This window comes from Haplochromis burtoni, unplaced genomic scaffold (assembly GCF_018398535.1).
Source record: "Haplochromis burtoni strain Fernald_Lab_line unplaced genomic scaffold, NCSU_Asbu1 Contig_191, whole genome shotgun sequence".
Taxonomy (NCBI): Eukaryota; Metazoa; Chordata; class Actinopteri; order Cichliformes; family Cichlidae; genus Haplochromis; species Haplochromis burtoni.
In genome coordinates, this window is record NW_024582552.1 from 866120 (window position 1) to 886022 (window position 19903).

A 19903-nucleotide genomic window follows, 5' to 3' on the forward strand; every position below is an offset into this window, starting at 1 on the left:
TTACACCACATTGTGGGGGGAAGAAAAAAAACTAGAGTTTATCCCTATTGTAAAAAAAACCCCAGCTAAAATAATAGCATTAGTATTTTTCACGCTCCCCAGCAGTCTATTTCTTTTTGAAATATCTCAAGCCACTCAAGCTTGCAGCAGCATCTGCTGTTGTGCATACGTGTGTTACCTTTTCAGAATTTCACTGACACTCTTCTACAATATGCTGACCAATATTTTCTTCTTCTTGAGTCCTTATCATTGTGCTTCAGTGTTCAGAGGTGTGGGAGTTTTAAAACACCCCACATCCAACACACACAGCAGCCTACATGCCGCTGATCTCCCTGGCAGTCTTTCTGTGCCCCCTGTTGGATGAAACCCGCCACAGCACTCCAGGCTACAGTGAAGCGTCTCATATCACGAGCACTTCTTTAACTCAACTTTCAATCTGCCAGGCTTAAAAACCCCCCAGACCACAATCTGACACCAGCCTCAATTACTTCACTGCTCTGGAACAGAGGAGCGCAATATGATATCAACACTGAATTTCTAAAGCAGTATTTTGAATTCAGGTTTTGGAAATAAAACGTGCCAGAAGTTTATTTTTATCTGTGTGATGTGAAAGAAAGAGACGCTATACATAAACACAGAGAGGGAAGGCTGAAGGGATTCTTTCCAATTGGTTTATACTGAAACTAGCTTTTAAATTACAATCACTATATAGCTTCCATAGCTTTATCTGATGGGCACCGGGACGCAAGGTTCAATTACCCCGCTCGCCTCTGCTGAAAGTAACCGGGCGAGATGATAATGCTGCGTGATTCTTTTATTTGATGAATTGTGTTGTGTCACATTTGAAAGTAAAGATATGGGTGGGAGAACTGATTGCTTTGAATGATCATTGCTTTCTGTTTGGCAGGAATTGAAAAGGAGGAAGAGGCTTGTGGTTACAGTCATGTTGTGAGTGTTTAAGGCTGACGATACTTCAGCAAGACGGTGAGTGTGTTTGCTACAGAAAGATAATGGTAAGATGTTAAAAAGAAAAACAGACGAGGAAATGGAAGAAGTTTGTAGAGAAGGATAAACAAAGCTGTGTGTGAGCTCTGTGTGCGGGGATATAACGAGCTGACCTTGGAGTGCGTGATGGACAGGGTGTCCACCCAGACTCGCCAGCCGCCCCACTCATACTTGATGGCGTGGTAGAGCAGGATGCGGAAGATGGCGTACACCATCTCTGTGATTTTCTGCTCCTCGTTGTTTTGCGGGTTGATGAAGCACAGAGAGAGCATCCACTCCTGCCACACCGAGCACTGCAGCAGGCTCCTGAAAACAAACGGCAGCAAATGAGGAGGTGGCGAATCCCACGGGCGCCTAAACGCAGCGTGCACTGACGTGTGATGTACTTCTCTATCCTTTGAATCGGTCCGATTCTTACCTGCGGTTCTCTCGACTGTTATTGAACAGTTTGATCATGTCTGACAGAAAGACCCTGCGCACCTCCATGCTCTCTTGAGAGGGGGGAGAGTTCTTCAGCAGAGCAGCTATTACCTTCAGAATCTCTGGAAGAGGGAAAAAACCCACTCTGTTTACAGTCTGAGATAAAAATGCTTTATGGAGTTAAAAAAAAAAAAAAAAAAAAAAAAAAAGCACCAATGCTGGAAAATATCAAAAATACTGCATCTGCTTTGTGCATTTTGTAATGTAATACATAACAGCCAAGCAGTATTTTCAAGGCTTATAAAATAACATTTGAATTTGGAAACACCCAGCATCGTGTTTGGATATACAAAAAGGATTGGTCGCAGGAGGGGAAACTGAGCAAATCAACAGCTATATCATACATTGGTTTCAACATGTGCAAATCATTGTGTCACAAACTATCTGAACTTGCAGCTGTGCACACCTGAAAATCTGCGCCCGTGGTAAGAAAAACAGAACAGAGGAGAATAAAAAGCCCAGAGCCATTGATCTTTATCATACTGTAATGGCTTTGGTATTGTTTCAAATGAGAGCGCCAGAGTCACAGGCCCTTCTGAAATGCTTGGCTTCGGTTAAACCAAAGAGACTGACTGTTTAGATGAATTATCTAGACAATGTCAGTGTCCATTTGCTCTGAGTAGAGAGACGGTAGGGCTTGGATTTCACTCGTCTCTTCAGACCTTGGCGCTAACCGATGCCCCCTTGCCCCGGCAGACAGTTGTGTTGTTTCTACGCCTTAGTCACTCAAATTATGAGTCGCTGAACCTTTACCGCCAGAAAATTACCCCAGCATGTACCGGGAATGAGGATGGAGGGATGGCGTGTTCCTTTCTTTCTTTTTTTTCCCTCCTTTTTTCCATTTGCTCTTGGTTCTTTTCCCTCGAGTTAATTTGAGGGAAACGGTACTTCCTCGGTTTGTTTGATTGGCTCTGACGTTACTAAAGACTGCAATCAGGGGGCCATTTTGGGAGTTTGTCACAGATTAAATCAAGAGAATACACGGCAAAGGAGAAACAGACCACCAGTCTATGTTCCATACAATATGCTCGCAAACCCATACAAGGTTCCTATGATATATACCGCCTGTCCGGGATGGTTGGGCAGGAGAGATTTTAACGCAATAAAGGCCTGGGATAATCAATGTGTGACTACACAAAGACCTTGTCAGATTAAGTCTGGCTGGATGTAAACCTTGCTTGTGTTTGGACTTCAGACTGATTAAAGCTTCTTTTTTTTTTAGCTGCATATGCATCTATGAAAGCACCAGTATGAAAGAGAGTGGGATGTTTTCTTTTCTTGTTTGAAATGAACACTTAAGATTTCAACAGAGGGAAAGATTTGGTGAGTTGACGTAAAATTCGAGGTAAGTAACAGCCTAAAGAAAATAATAATAAAAGTGACCAAAGCCACCATCCTGGGCTGTGTTTATCCCACCTATAATTAAATATACAAATGTGAAGCAAACAGATAATGGCCAAGTAATAATAGTTATCAGCTATGCAAATATTTTTCATTTTAACATTCATGAAAATAGCAAAAATTATATAAAAGTTAATTATTGTACAATTAAAGACACAACAAGAAAAATTTAATTTAAGAAAAAAACATTAAAAATCCAAACTCACCATTAATTAAACCAAAATGCATTAAAAACACAATTATAACCTGAATAAATTATTATCATGTCACTACATTTATCTTTCCTTTATATGTAAAATAATCCCCGTGAAAAACAACGCCGAGGCTCAATAAAACCAGCAGACGAGTGTATATTTGTCACAAAGTGTTTGCACCATCCTCGTGTAAGGTTTACATCTGAGGTTCAGGAGTCTGAAAATACGCTCCGGCTGCAAAATTTATGTCGTTCATTTGTTTGACGGTATATAGCGATCGCACGGTTCCACGGGGAATATCCTCCTGCGGCACAGAGCCGTAGGTATGTAGAGGGTATGCTGCGGCAGATGATTTAAGGGAGCGGTGCGGCGCGGAGGAGGCACTTACGTGGGTTGAGAATCTTCACAGTGGAGTCGGGGTCCGGATGCTGTTTATGGATCACTTGAGTGCAGATCTGCTCCGTAAGAATCTATCGGGGGATTCAAGTCATAAATGTCCACATAAGTCTTAAGGATAACAGAGAAACAAAGCACAGGGATATCTGCATGCTTCTAAATTATTTCACAAATCAAATTTCTGTTGGTGGTCAACATAATGTGTTATTGCATTTTCAAGTACAAACAACTGAGACAGATTAGATAATAAGGCACAAATTCAGCATATTGGGGGGGGAAAAAAATGGGCCATGTGGTTGAACACAGAGGTTATTAGTGTGTGTTTTGTTAATAGAAAGCTTTCACTCTGCAAGCACGAGCCTCGAGGGCGAATGGGCAGCATACAGACCTCAAAAAGCACATTGTACATTGTCATGGTGAAGTGGCTGGAGTGAAGCATCAGGCGTTCGGTGAGCAGGGAGAACAGGCCATGACTTAGCATGACCTCTGCTTTCCTCCTGATTGAAATGATAAAGAGGTCAAAGGTCGGTCAGCAGTCGTCAGTATTTGCTTAAACAATTGTTATTTTGGAAAACATGATAAACCAAACCTATATCTGTTTGCAGAAACACACAAGCAGAATCTCAATTTTAAAATCAATATTAAAATCAATGGTGAACAAAACTCTTTACACTATAAGGAATAACAAAAGCAAATCTGGAGTGTGTGATAGCTCAAATGTTACTAAAAATAAAAAACGGAGCCGTGTTAAGATAAAAAAAAAATCTTTACACGCCTCTGTTTGAAATCTGCAGCGGTACAAATCAGCTGTGCTCTTGCTAACATTTGACAAGGAGGAAATGAAAAAGAGAATCCCCGCTGACGAAGCCTGGGTTTTTGCTTTCTTTGTTGCTTTCATCTCTAATCATTCATCAGCCCCACTTTTACTTTTGTATCATAGCCTCGAAAACTGAACTACTTGCAGATGTGCACATGTGGATTTCAAGGCTTAAAACTGCTGCAAAGACGATGGTTAGAGTTGTTTCTCTAACTCCTATATCAATACAAGCTGCACAGTATCAATGGTGATTATTAGCCAAAACATTAGAATTTCATTAAGTAAATTTATATTAAGTATCATCACCCAAAATGGCAATGCTGACATGCTAAATTCTTATTTTACTAAGTTATTTTAGTGTGTTCTGTCAGCATGTGGGCTAATACAAATTAAATGTTAACAAGAATCCTTTTAAAAATGAGTTTTAGCTATAATACAGTTAAAATCAGGATAATGAGAAAATGCACTGAATTTTTAGAATATAAAGAACTAACAAAACTGTTAAGAAAATATCCAGTAAGCATCTAAATAAAACTCTTAAATTAACAAGGTTAAGGACTTTTTTCCTCTCGTTTGCAAAATTTTTGAAGAGCCCTTTTCCCCCCTTTTTATTTTACAGTGCAGTGCAGAGAAACGGCACGTGGTTAGAGACAGCAGATCCAGCTTGTATGCAGTGATAGTGCAGAGTCTACTCTATTAAAAAAAAAAATCTGCCAGTGTTGGCTTTCTGTTGTTTCGTCACTTAAAAGTAAAAGTAAAAATGTGTTCTTGTATGAACAAAGACTAATAAAGTACTTACTTTGGTGACAAGTGTTTCAGAAAGTAGCCCAAAACTTTGAGTGCTTGGACTCTTATTCCCTCATTTTTGGCGGCCAAAAGCTTGTAAATCACACTGTGGGACGAAAAACAGAAAACAGTTAACAGTTAAGCGTTAACAAAAAGAAACGCATATTTATACATTAAAAGCTTTTTTAATGAATACATGCATATTCAATTCTTATATCTTAGGGCTGAAACTAAGAAATTCAACTGGAACCATTCACACCGTTTGTAAAGGAGCTCATGAATATGGATATAAAAGTCGATCTTTACCGAATCCCATTCCGCTGGTCAAAGGCCTGAATCATGGATCCAGGATGCTCAGACATGAGAGCGACCAGCAGCTGCAGCACATCCATGAGATTGTCGTCCTGAGGAACATAAAGGAAGGAGACTGAAGCTATTGTAGTATTAAAAAAGGACAGTGGGAAACGAGCCAGCTTTATCAATGATATCTAAATTATGAGGGGCTTACAGTGAACTGTGTATTTAAATCTAAGCTAAAAGCAAATATATGTCTAGTCACTAATTGATATTTATATTTCTGCCTTGTACAGCAGTGGCAGTAGCAGCAATAATACATGGAATACATCACAAGCGTCTGAACTAAAGAATTACAACATACAGGCTGTGCAATGTATGGCTGCTGCATGATGGTGGCTTTTCCAGACAGTGCTGTAAACACCATTTAGGTTCACTGCGTTACTGACTGATCTGAATGATTCATTTGCTATGCATCACTTCACTGTAAACAACCCCACTTCTGTCAGGACCTCAAACTGGCAGACTTGGAAGAATAACAAGAACCAGTAATGCAGCGTTTAGAAGCAGGAAGTGTTTGCTCATGCTCTCCACATCACATGGTGAGACACACTAAATGCAGTGTAGCGGTACTGTGTTGCCATCTGGTGGTGAGGTCTCTCTCTCTGCCGGTCTATGCCTACCTCATGCATGGTTAGGAGGTAGCTGAGGATACTCTGTAGCTCATCTTCCTTCACTCCATGATCCTAAAATGCAAAATGCGCAGATTGTTTTAACAGCGCAAGACTGGAAAAAGAGGTGACTAAGAAACAACATTTTTAACCCCGTAAACCCTAAAAATGCAAAACACAGATTACAATGATGAAACCTTTAATGATATCAAAATCCCACATACTCTAATAAAATATTTGAACCCTGCAAAGCCAAGTGTAATGTATGCATTACAATATAATGAAAAAAAAAAGTCCGATATAGCAAATATACATTTATTTACCAACAGACAGATCAAAGGTTAAAGGTTCTAATCATCCTAAGGACAAGAGAAGTGCATGCTGAGTTACAACACATGCCTGAGGAAGAGGCATGAGCTTACCTTCATTATGAGCTGCTTGACAAACAGCAGCAGAAAGGCTCGCAAAGAGAGTATCTCCTTCTGATTTGGCCTTGGACCTTCTGAAAACCCAAAGAGTTCAATGGCTGTTTAGCGTGGTTAACAAAAGAAAGGCATGAAACTACAAGATGATCCTTTTTATTTTGTAAAAGTTCTATATCACTTGAAAGGACTTGCATACAGTGTGAGTGTGTTTGTATGTGTGAATCTGTGTTTTTGTGCACATGTGCATGTGAAAGTTTAATCAGGGGTGTGATTATGTCGTAATTGCTGCATATTTTTGCATTTTGTGTGTAGGCTCACCTAGGCCTTTGGGTACGATTCCACTGCGGTCCTGAGGGTTGACAACCCAGTAGTAGAATTTTAGTGTATGCATGATCTGAAGCACAGTGCCCACCCTGCGAACAGCGTTGTAAATGGTCACTGTGCTGATGAACTCTGTTGCCAGGTAGGTGTAGAGTGTCAACTGCACCTGCACAGGTTATAAAAGCAAATGAAATTTAAATGTGCATGGACTCAGGGTCGAGTCCTGTTTTACTGTGTCCTTGCTTTTTGTTCCTTTGAGAGGCAGCTGGATGCTTGGAAAGCTCCTAAGGGTTTAACTGAGACATTCTGGTTTTAATGGCAGTTACAGGTGGAGGGATAACCTTGAACTAGGGCAAAAGCACAGAGGGGCAAATTTGTGTGCAGTACAAATTCATTTCTACATCTTTTTAAACATAACCAAAAAATAATGTAGCCCTGTGTGTTACCTTGGCAGGGGCATGGATCCAGATGGCAGGGTTGAACAGAATGTGGTCACACAGCTGCTTGAGCAGCAAGATCCCATTCTGCAAGTTGCTAAGGTATCTAGAAAAGGCCAGTACAATGTCCAGGACGGGCCTCGTCACATGCATCTTGGAAGACTGGCGCAGAGAGAGAGACAAGAAGGCACAAAGTGACACAAATGGAGGTGAGGGAGGGAAAAAAAATCCATAGGGAGTACAACAGTAAAGAGACGGCAAAGTGATGAAGGGAAATAGTCTGCCTAACAGACTCATAAGAGTGACTTCCAAGCAAAGCCAAAGGAAGAGTATAGTAAGTGTAAATGTGTGCCTGTGTTAGTGTATTAGCATTGGAGATGAATGAATATTAGGGTTACAGCTGTGCTGGGATCATTACCAGGACAGGAAAACTGTCTTCTTGTCAGTTAAGCCAGTTTACTCACCTTTTCCAAAGTATAGCCAATGACGAGGAAGCCTTTGCAGGCCAAGACCTGCTCTTGCATAGCCACCGAGTTCTTCAAGAGCTCCATCACAAAGGACAGCAAAGTGCAGCTAAGAGCCACAGACAGAAAGACAAACAGTGACAAAGAGAAGGACAGACTACAAGTCAGACAGTGACAGTCTATGTAAGCTGCTGACAAAGCCCAGACTGTCAAGAACACATCATACAGGAAATGTGATTGAATGAGGTTGTGTGTCTCCTTTGTGCTGGGGTAACAGTTTCAACCTAGCATCACCTTGAGGACTGCAAAAACATCCACAATGCAATTTAGAAGTAATAAACAAAGCAACGCATGTATTGAACTAAACATTTAGTAAGGATGAAATAATCTGAGAGTAAACTTTTAATTTAACAAGCAGCGTACACTATTTAGACCATTCAATTCTAGAGTCGTTGAGAAATAATAGTACAATATTGATTCACTGTTACTCTGCACGTAACAGCCCTAATAAAACACCATATGTGTTACAACCTGAGTGGTCTTAATGACAAATGAACAAAAGCCTGCTGATTATTCACTGCTCGGCTTACTACTGTAGTGCACGTAAGTGGAGTTACCAGACAGAGGTGTCCAGCTCGTTGCTGGAAGGCTGGCAGTAATCCAGCTGTGCAAACAGTGGGAAGAGGACCTGCACACCACCGATAGAGTGTATGCCGCTCTGGACTGAGTGAGTCACCACAGCTTTCACATCCTACAGAAACACACACACACATAGCCACGTTACACATGTAATCAGAATCGCACAGGGTCACACAGATGTTCTTTTCTTCTGATAATTACAGGGATATGTAACTACTTTGGGGGTTTTATTGCCACAGCATAACATAAGAGCCCTCATTTGAATCTGTGACTGTTGCTGCCTGCTTACCTCCTAACCTCAAACCATAGTTTTGATATTTCCTCTTATTTACTGTAATGTTTTATAATATTTCCCCCGAAATTTATATGGATGTTGCTCAGTGTTTGAGAGGGTTGACACAACTAATGGATGAGAAAAACAAACTGAAAAAAGTGAGAATTTTTCCCACCTTCTTCTATAGGATTGGAATTTTTGAGCATGGAATAGCAAAACTGCAAATATAGGTCACACATTCATTCATATTTCACACCGAGTGTGTTTGTGTGGTGGAGGGAGCGTATGTTTATGTGGCGGCAAAGGCCTCCCCCACAGAAGAAACAAAGTACTTTCTTTGATGAGAGGGCATGAGAGAAAAACTCAATTAGCGCTCGAGAGGAGAAAACTCAACATGATTGAAGAAACCGTTTTACACGTGTGGTGCACATTTCTCTGAGCATATTTGTGGGTACGTACATGACTATGGCAGAATTTGGAAAATGTCCATGCACTAACACCATATACAGCTACAGAAGAAAAATGCACAACTACTCAAATGTAGTTCCAAACGAAATCTCCCAGAGAAAGCCAATTTTATAATTAGAGCACCAGGATGGCATTTTTCAGCAGCTGCAGCAGTCTGTCTGGCTGGCTCAACACATTCGCTGCTCTGCCCTAATGAGGCTATTAAAATGAAAAGATGCCAACTGGGCCACTTTCATTACCGTGTGGGAAGAAAGAGAGTAAAGAGTGGTACATATGGAACAGTGGGAGGGAAGGAGCAGGTGTACAGGTGCTGAATGAATTTAGGCAGTGAAACTGCTTTAATGTTGGTGCTGTATGGTGGCTTAAGGTTAAAGCAATGCTATAAATACCAACTCCAATGGATGGCTCTAATATGATAGACGCACTAAGTGTTAACTGTGAGGGTGTAATTACCTGCAGCATGAGCGCATGGGGTGAGTGGACGAAAATGGAGACATTGTCCTTCGGGGAGGACTCGAGGCAGAGCTGGGCGTCTGTGGCTCGGGGATTGTAAGTGAAGGCAATACTAGAAGACAGCTTGCCGTCATACAGTAAGGTCTTATGATGCTCAGCGAACAACAAGTCACTCTCAGCCTTGTACTTGAATGTGCCCTGAGCAAGAAGACAAAGAAAAGGGCAAAAAGTGTTTAGTAAAAAATTACATTAGACAGTCTCTGCATCGTTCTCTTAAGTGTTTTTCTGCAACCCTGGTAACCAAACGAAAAGGCCAGTTACAAATACTGAATCAATGCAATCATCTGCAAATTAAACAATACTTCAAAGACAAGACATTGCATGTTTAAACAGAGAGATCTTGCTTTTGAAAGACTATATGCCTATTTTTAATTTGATCCCAGTTGTGGAGTCTTAAAAACAGACCTGTTGGAGCATGAACTAATTAGATTCATTAGTAAAGACTGAGACAGATCCACTGCTCAAAGACTGCAAGGACAACAAGACGCACTCAGAGCACAAACATCCATGAGCAGCTCACTCACTGGTCAGCTCTTACTTTTAAGGGAATAATACTGTAGTTTGTATTCATTCAGCTACCTTCTTTCTTCTTTTTAAAACATACTTTATGTCCAGGTAGTACATTTGACGTGATATTTTAAATCTTTATACATACATGCATACTGCAACACATACCACACTGAGGATAATAGTAAGAACCATTGTTTATAAGTTTTAAGGCTTTTAGTCCATTTTCAACCAATAAATTATTTCATTGACCTTGAAGACCTTAGTGAATGTAAGCCAAACTGTAATGAATTATTAACATGACCTCACTCTACACCCCGATAAAATTTTATCAGACTATTATTTAAATCTTTTCGAGCTATCGTGTTTACAGACACATGCATGTAACCCCTACCAAAAGCATAACCTCCCAGAGGTAACTAGCTCATCAATATAAATGAATGTTTCTTAACTTGTATACCAAAGTATTTTTAGATTACAACACAGTAAAGGACTTTGATAATATATTGAAATCTCTGTAAGCATCTATGATTACTGGCTATGATCCAAAAAACACCACTGCTGTTCATTTAATATGGACTTGGATGATTTTTCTAAATGTGAAATTCTTCTTGGAAACCATGGATGTTGCGCCCTGTTGTGGCGCAACATCCATGCAGTTAAAAAGCAAGCATAGCTCCAAAAATAAGATTCCAGGTGTTGCCTCCAGTGCAGAGCTGCCACCCACTGAAAACATTTTACACACGAGGAAATGAAAAACATGACGCAGGGATGTCATAGAATCCAAGAAAGTAAAGTAAACAACCTGCAAAGGTACTAAAATTGCCCTTCTTAATTCTTGAATGTTTAAAATGTTGACAAAAGCAGAGAAGTCATGCCAGTATATATTTTTTCCTCTCTAAGATGCTCATTATTATAACCAATCATGTTACTGAACTTTTTACAATTAATCTAATTAGTAGCAAAAATGTTCCTCTAGAGTTGCACATGTCCAAACTTTTTTGAGATTTTTCAAAAAAAAATAGTAACACGTGTCAGTTTAAACATTTGATATTCTTTTCTATGTTCTGCTGTAAATGAAATACAGTTTCATGCTTTCCAACCTGGTAGCCCGGACCCAGCTGATAGATAGCAAGGATCTGAGCAGCGCTGAGAGCTTCTCCAAACAGGTACACTGCCCCCATCTGTCCGCAGAACACACGGTTGATATCTGCCGTCTCAGACGATCCCAGGAAACACTTGTCAAATGTCTGCAAAGGGAGGAAGCAGGAAGGGAGGAAGGAATTACGAGAGCACCAAAAGGAAAAAACAAAAATAGACAAAAGGAGAAAAACAAAAGGGGTATGACGCGAGGAAGGAAATAAGGGGTGACGACAGATGGGGGTGGGTAAACAAAACCAAAAAGGGAAAGAAAGAAAAAAAAAATTAAGAGAGAACAGCAGGGAAAGACACACTGATGTTAACGCTAGCTTTAAAGCAGAAATATTAAGAATGATAAGATCACGTCTCCTTCAAGAAGCCAATTTGCTTTCTGCCACATCTACAGGATTACATTACACTGTGATGGCACAATAATTCCAAACATAATGTAATGTTACAATCTTTTATCTCAGCATGACAGAAAGCAATCCTGTGGACTGTGACAGAGTTCTGAAGTGTGAAGTGAACACGGCCATCATTTAATCATTTTACACTGCATTTTCCATGCTCCACAGATGGAGGGCAAGGAAAGCCCTCTGAAAGCAAGGACTGTGAATGGATGTGCGTAAAATCAGGCAAGATAGTCGGGGTGTTATTTGTTTGGTTTTGAGTGACAAAACTGATATTTAAACAGAAAACCTGTTAGAGCGCCTATATGTCTAACCCCCACATGCTACAATCAATGCCTACATTTTACCAAAGGGTTCATGTAATAAGTAATAATGATTTGCAAACACAGAAATGGCTTATTTAAGTGAATACTTGAATGCATTTTAGCAAAAAACTAAATAGCACTACATGAAAAGCAAAGCATTTCTCCCCAAATCTCACACTCTTCCTTTAATTCTCTGTGAATCTGTGCAGACATTAAATATTACAGGAGCTGTTAGTAGCACCAACTCCTGTCCTGTTTTTGAGAAAAAGAGAAAAAACAAACAAACTATTAAACTGTTGCTACTTACGTCACTGGTGTTGACAAACCAGGCAATGTCTCCAAAGGAAGCCAGTTCACCGTTCACAAAGCAGGCGATTTCACTGTTTTTCCAGCGGTTGTAGATATGAACTAGAGTCACCATGTACCACTGCAACGACCAGAACAAGCACACTTTCACACAATGGAAGTGCATCAATCAGACCAACACACGCACACACATCATGTTATCAGCAAGTCGGTGTCCTCTATCACTGTAATTCAGTCACGTTTCATGACTCACTGCCCTCAGCTATGATCCCACCTTCTGCTTAATGTTTGCTTCTAGTTTTACTTCAGCTTTGCAACCAGTGAAATAATAAATAGTTTATTATGTGAGAGAACAAGCATTATAACCATGTAAAAATCAACTAAAATGAGTCCTCTTGGGGTTTGGTGAAGTAAGATGACTCCTTCAAGCTCCAGGGGAAAAAAAACAAAAAACCCCAGAAACTTTCAAATTGCTCGCAGACCGCGGTTTCTGAAACTAACAGTTTTCAATGCATGCTTTGTGTGGAAGGAACAGAGCCCTGGATAATCCTTCTCTCCCACTGCCCTCCTTCCTCCATCTTCTAGTTTTGCTTCTCCCCAGAGTCAGGTAAGATGTGGCAGCTCATTTTTAAAGGAAGGGCTAGATTTATCGTGTGTGCAAATGTGTATTTGGGTGTATAGATGTGACTGATTATGTGTGCGCTGACATATGATTTCTGTGATCTATTTACAAGGATTTGCCTTTTCATGTGTTTGAATATTTGGGTACAAAACACTGTATTTAGCTTCGTTTTCGTTCCTTTCGTACCTTCTGCGGTTTGAAGTCATACTTTACACAGTGCTGGAATCCTTTGCCCTTCGATTTTAATGAGGTCACTATCAAACAGCCGCCCACAAAGTGTGCCGAGTAACCCATGCCTTTGCTGGTACGGAAACTGAAACAAAACGAAGGGGAAATACAAACATGTAACTTTACTTTGGAAATGATGCTGCACAGTTTCATACCAACTACTGTACCTTTTAGTGGCAGCGTGAATTACAGTTTAAAAAAAACATTAAAAAAACATTTTCAAGGGAATTTTTAAAGCATAAAAAAAACAATCATTTCTGATCCTCACTAAGTCTTCCCATCCTTCTCAGTGTCCCAGAGAGATGGGGCCCCTTCATGTGATTTAGTGAATATCTCTCTTGTTAAAAGGGCACCAGACTGAAGGGGGGAGTTTTTATTAAGGATTCTCTCAAACAGCTCGTTGGCTGCCCGGTTTGCTTACCTTTTTCACAGCGGCTTAAGCAGACCCCTGCTGAATAAATGAGATTTTGGCAGAAATGAATGTTGGTTGAAAATAAAATGTTCAGAGGGTTTGTTTTAGTTGTTCCTCAGAGATTAAACAAAGTATGATGACACGGGAAAAAACAACCTTTGAGGCTGGAGGGAGTGGGTTTCAAAATAAATCATCTTGGTGGGAAAATTGACACGCTCACCTTTCGTGCAGTTTTCTTTGTGTCTAAACTATGTCCTAAAGGCGAAGTTGGCACTCCTGCGTTCCATTTGTGCCACGTTCAAACAAAATTAACATTTAAATGGCAAAGAGCAAAGGTTTATGTTCACTCCTTAATGTTTCGAAAATTCTCGTGTACCTACCAGTACAGGTAAGGCTTGTCTTTGTCTACATTGATGTTGTTGAGTGGATCCATGCGGATCCACGTGTGGAATGTAAACCCATTCTGATATGGCCATTTTGCTATGGGGGGCAGAGCTATTGCCTGTTATGGGAAAACAAACAGAAGAAAAAACAAAAAGCATCATACACTGTGATGTAGGATCCCAACTGTGGAATGAAATGAGCCTTCAAATATTAACTAACACTGTTCAGTAGTGCAGTAGTCAGTCTGAAACCCCACAAAAACAAAACAAGAGTGAAGAACAGCTGGAAAACATTTACTCTAAATCACATTCCTGTCTTACTGTTTCATTAGCAGAGGTATGTGCACTGTACACAGCACGCTGTAGAAAAGCACAGACACGTAATAGCAGCATTTAGGTGAAAAAGAAAAAAATGAAACCACAGCTCACAAGGCGGCGTGCTGCATCTGTACATGTGTCATCATCTCAGCAGAGGGTTACACACACACAAGCAGGAAACCACACACAAACATGCAGTATGTTAAAGGTGTGAGTAGACTAATGAAGTACCGAGGAACAGATTTAAACACATCTATGTGCATTAGACATAATGAAAGGTTCATTTAGCTTCATGTTTTAATTTAGCCTGCGTCCATGTATTTAAAAACACTGATTATGACGCATTTAGCTCCAAAGTTTAGTAGCGATTATCAATCGAAGAACAACTGTGACATATTCAAATATGAGAGAGAGAAAAAACTCCCAAGGTGATCGCATTGACGTGCCACAAAATATCTTGTGGCAGGAAGAGGGGGGAAAAAACAGCAATGCAATTTTTCATGTATGTGGTAATGATGCAAAAAGCAATGCTTCTATAAACAATGCTTTTGTAAAGTTTCAGTGTAATAGAAACTAAAGCTGGAGCGTGCCACTCACAGCCAAAGTAGATTATAATAATTAGGCAGATAACTGACTAGATTCAGTTGATTTGGTTTTTCTTTTTCCAAGTCTGTTAATTTTTCTGTAGCTGTCACAATCGACAATCCTGTAATATGCACCAAGGGTGTGTTATGATGTGTCATCTTTAAAATAAAAACCTACTAAAAGATGTTAAGCAGAGACAAATAAGGCACTGTGCAGCCTGCCTTTCCATGATACCAACGGCTAAACGAGGAGGCTTCCACTAAACTAATGTGCAGCCAAGTTACAAACGGTATTTGAATATTTCAAAGCTCACTATGCATGACCTTTGCTTCATTAATGCATTTCATGCAAACATCAGAAAGCATGGTATTAGCATCAAACTGCATGAGATTATGCTCCAACATTACTACACACTTCACAAGATTTAGCAGGAATGAATTAGCTTTGGAGCCCTGGGAGGGGCCTGATGCTTAATAGCAGATCAGAAAATATATAATATAAAAAATATAAGTAGTATGAAAAATAAAAAGCATGTGTAATGCAGTCAATAAGAGAAAAATTACACACAAGACTGAACAGTTGGCTTAATGGAAAACAGGTGAAAAAGCAAAGTCCTTCATTTCATCCCAACACTGGTGTAAAATATTTCTCAATGGTGGTGGGAAAAAAGTATTTTTCACAAATTTTAGAGTGCACTCATTGTTCCTAAATTCCACTTGAACACTTCTCATGCATTATATTCCTCCTCGGAGGCTTTGCTTGTTTTTTTTCCTCTTGTATCTGTGGTTACCTCAGTTAGGTTCATGATTTCACATCTTTAATCATTAATTTAGTGTTTCATATAAAAGCCACTGATAGTGCACACGGACAAAACTACAAACTGTATTGTGTTTACAGTTGTGGCATTATATACTCACAGCTGCATTTTTTCCTGGAAAGCTGAAGAAGGAGTCGGGACCGCTCCTGTGAGCCATGTACTTTAGCACTGACAAAAGCTTCACTGCGTGACGAGGCTGAGGAGAAAACACAGACACATGGGTGTTACTTAAGGCAGCTGATATACTATCAATGTTCAAACAAGCATACACACACACACAAATATGCACACACTGGTTTTAAACCTGCTCTTCACACATGCAGGCTCCTTCTGCTTGTTCTAAATCTAACTCAAAAACTGCCATCCTGAGAGATTTCCTCATATTTTCTCAACCCTGTGCACGGCACAGTACGCCTATTTAAAATACAATGAATCGCTAAGAGTATTCACTCACCCATCCAAATCACTGAATTCAGGTGTTACAAACCCAGGAACTCAGCCACAAAGTAGCAGGCCACATAAAATCACTGAGTGGGGTCAGCAGATGCTGAGGTGCAGAAAATGACAACTCTTTGCAGAGTCAATCACTACTGACCTCCAAATTTCATGTGGCCTTCAGATGAGCTCAAAAACAGCCTGCAGAGAGCTTCATGGAATAGGTTTTCACGGGCGAGCAGCTGAATCCAAACCTTACATCATCAAAAGCAATGCAGAGTGCCAGGTGTCGGATGCAGCAGTGTAAAGTAGGGTGCCACTGGACTCTAGAGGAGTGACAAATCACCCTTCTCTGTCTGGCAATCCAATGGATGAATCTGGGTTTGGTGGTTGAAAGGAGAACGGTACTTGTCTGACTATATTGTGCAAAGTTTAAAGTTTGGTGGAGGGGATTATTTTGTGAGGGTGTTCTTCAGGAGTTAGGCTCAGCCCCTTAGTTCCAGTGAAAGGAACTCTTAATGCTTCAGGATACCAAGATATTTTGGACAATTTCATACTCCCAGTTTGGGGATGACCCCTTCTGTACCAAGATGATTACGCACCAGTGCACAAAGCAAGGCCCATAAAGACATGGATGAGCGAGTTTGGTGTGGAAGAACTTGCACAGAGTCCTGATCTCAACCTAATAGAACACCTTTGGGACAAAAAAAAGAGCTGAGACTGCAAGGCTGGTGTTCCTGTCCAAAGTAAGTGTCTGACATCACAAATGCACTTCTAAAAGAACAGTCAGAATTTCCCATAAATCCTCTTAAACCTCATGGAAAACCCTCGGAGAAGAGTTGAAGCTGTTATAGCTGCAAAGGGTGGACCGACATCATATTAAATCCTATGGATTAAGAATGTTGCCTCACTCAAGTTCATGTGCGCATGAAACAAGTGAATACTTTTGGCAATATAGTCCGTGTTGTATAAATACAAATATGACTGAGTGTTTTTACAAAAGGAAAAGAAAAGAAAGTCATGTTTTACTAGCACAACACAAGCTCCCATGGTCTATCCGGCTCCAGATATTCATAAAGGGAAAAAATGGAGCAGTAGCAAAAGCTGCTTGACAGGGGGAAGTGTGGTGAAATTTACAGGCATAAAATCAACTTGGCCCATTTCCTTCACTTGATTAGTGTCAGTGATCAATGGGTTACTCTTCTTCTCTTCATCTGTCATCCTTTCTGTGCTACTGATTCTCCCTGGATGAAGCAACTTATCTTCTGTACATGTATCATAAATCTTAATTTCATTGTGGGTATACCTGTGTGCAGCTGCTCAGACAGGATTTATTGTAGAAAATCTTCCCCAACTGTGTAAATAATAAGTGTGTTGGCTCGCACGGTCACGATGTGAAAAAAAGCAACCTAAATTTGGACTGTGTGTGTACTCTCAAGAAGCAGCTAATATCAATAATCTAGAGGTGCAAAGACCAGTGAACAGGAGTCATCTGGTTTCACATGATCTATATTTTCTGTGTGATGAGGGCATTGCCTGTGGGATGGCAGCAGTTTAGGTTTTGCTAGAACATTGCTCATGCGGGCCCCAGACAACCAAGACAGATCACCGTGGCGAGCCTCTGACTCACCCACTGGCCTCGCTCCCCTTGCAACTTGCTGAAGAAAAGCTTCAGCTCTTTAACTGTGATGCTGTAGCTGGCAAGTACACCCAGCATGTCCACCAGCAGGTCTGCAAGGACACACGTACACAAAGAGGACAGAAAAACACAGGCGTTAAACATGGCAGGTTAAAAACAGGCTGACAAGATATAATACAACCTTATTTCCAAAACAGTTCAGCAAACGTGTAAAATGTAATAAATAAATAAATAAATAAATGCAGTGATTTCCAAGTCTCACACTCACATGTTATTCTCAATACGACATAGAAACCTTATCAAGTGTTTGGACTGAGATGTTGAACTAAATCCTATATCAGACAAGAATAAGGGATTTCTCTTCCAAACGTCCTGCAGCTAGTGTCCTCAGTTCCCACACGTTTACAAACTACTGTTAAAAGAAAAGAGGATGCTACACAGTGGTAAACATGACCTTGTTCCAACTTTTTTGAGACATATTGCTGCCATCAAATCCAAAAGCACCTCATTTTTGTCTTAACATGATACATTTTCTGAGTTTAAACAATCGATGTTCTCTTCTAAATAAAATATGGTTTTCTTAGATTTGAGGTTCATTGCATTCCATTTTACTGTACATTTTACACAGCATCCTAGCTGTTTTGGAAGTATTATAGTAATACTACCAAATTATTACCAAATTATTACTGTATTATTAGCATTACAGCAAGAATTACAGTGTAGCGAACGCTTCGAGCAGCTAAGTAACTAAAAACGGAGACCTAAAATAGACAGGATGCTCCGGGAGAGTCCCAGCTTCTGTGCAGTCTCTTATTAGCCATTATTAATAATGAGCCTAGTGACAGATAAGACTAGTGTGCATTTTACGGAAGTTAACCGTTTAATATGATTCACTTCTTCCAGCATAAAGATGAACGGCAGTAACATCTGAGAGGATGTTTTCTACATAATATTAAAGTCTTGCTGTTCAATTCTGTACTACATGGTTTCATTTTGGTTTTTAGTAAATGGGATTGCAGATCTCTTTAACTTAACTAATACTGCATTCACACTAAAGTAAATGTTATTATAATCATTACTTTTAGCTGCCTAGTTACTACTGGGCTATATCACCCTTGCTTGACTGCATACATGCTCCAGGCCAGAGCTGTTCTAGCTGGCAAAGGTTCACTGAACCATACACTGCAGGACTAGTTCATACTAATTTCCAGATGGGCATCAGACAAATTAGACTTAGACTTAAGGAGGCTGTGCAGGACAACTGAATCCTCACTCAGCATAATATGTCAGTGTATGCAACACTGGAGGATGAAATTATGATATTTTGGACAAAAAACTGTAATGATCAATTCACATGTGGAGTTGGAATTTATCATTTAGCCAGCTCTCCTTCCTTACAGAGGTCACAGTAAAGGCTTAGCAACAAAACATCTCTTCTCCAGATGGGGAAGATTCATTGTTTTGTTAAGCAAACATCTGCAGCCTTTGCAGCTGAATAGCATGCTGCAACTGCTACACAAGCCAATTGCCTTCGACCTTTAAAAACTCATGGAAAGACAAAGACTCGTTTCAATGAAGGACTGTTTTCAGCACCTGCGATCATGCTGTCAATGGTGGATATACGCTGGAGCACAAGCTGAATGAGCCCCACTTCAGTGCACGCCTGCAGGTTGCGGACACTCTTCTTGAGGATGGCGGTGAAAATGCTCCAGATCTCAGCCTGACAGTTGGGCTCACACTTGTCCAACAGCTCGACCATGCACACAATGCTCTCCGGTTCCTGGATGATGAAGTTCATCTCCAGGTCAAACTGGCCGCCGACCAGCTGGAAGACAGAGAGAAAAACAAGTGAGGGTGGATGAGGAGGAGAGAGTTCCTTCCTTTTCTTTCATAAGCAGACAACAGAAACATTCCTAAGTGTGGGTCCACACTCCTAAACAGATCATTAGTCAGGCATTAGAGATGATGCCAGAGGATTAAAGGTCAACAGAGAATCTCTGCAAGTCTGTGGTGTCTACAGCTAACATTCTGACACTGCAATTATTCAAGAGCAAAAACTATTGACCTAGTAATAGTTCGTTAATGAACTTCGGTTCTGTAAATGCCAAAATGCTAAGAGCATTGTGGTGTGTGTCTGTGCATCATAGTGATACTGCATCAATACACACACACACACACACACACACACACACACACACACACACACACACA

At 40.3% G+C, this 19903-nt stretch overlaps 1 protein-coding gene across 4 annotated transcripts in view; it reads right to left on the minus strand.

Moving 5' to 3' along the window:
- The window catches only part of lrba (LPS responsive beige-like anchor protein), a 173092-nt gene that overhangs the window by 129923 nt on the left and 23266 nt on the right, over positions 1-19903 (minus strand). For all 4 annotated transcript variants that reach the window (XM_014337700.2, XM_042225997.1, XM_005935051.2 and 1 more), the window contains exons 2-21: positions 19286-19517; positions 17684-17784; positions 15719-15814; positions 13896-14017; positions 13062-13188; positions 12255-12374; positions 11196-11342; positions 9526-9723; positions 8309-8442; positions 7692-7800; positions 7237-7389; positions 6788-6956; positions 6467-6546; positions 6057-6119; positions 5386-5483; positions 5093-5185; positions 3865-3973; positions 3469-3550; positions 1424-1547; positions 1119-1311 (exon numbers count right to left, since the gene is read on the minus strand). In XM_014337700.2, coding sequence (XP_014193186.1) covers positions 1119-1311; positions 1424-1547; positions 3469-3550; positions 3865-3973; positions 5093-5185; positions 5386-5483; positions 6057-6119; positions 6467-6546; positions 6788-6956; positions 7237-7389; positions 7692-7800; positions 8309-8442; positions 9526-9723; positions 11196-11342; positions 12255-12374; positions 13062-13188; positions 13896-14017; positions 15719-15814; positions 17684-17784; positions 19286-19517 — 2550 coding nt within the window. The remainder of the gene's footprint in view (positions 1-1118; positions 1312-1423; positions 1548-3468; positions 3551-3864; positions 3974-5092; positions 5186-5385; positions 5484-6056; positions 6120-6466; positions 6547-6787; positions 6957-7236; positions 7390-7691; positions 7801-8308; positions 8443-9525; positions 9724-11195; positions 11343-12254; positions 12375-13061; positions 13189-13895; positions 14018-15718; positions 15815-17683; positions 17785-19285; positions 19518-19903) is intronic.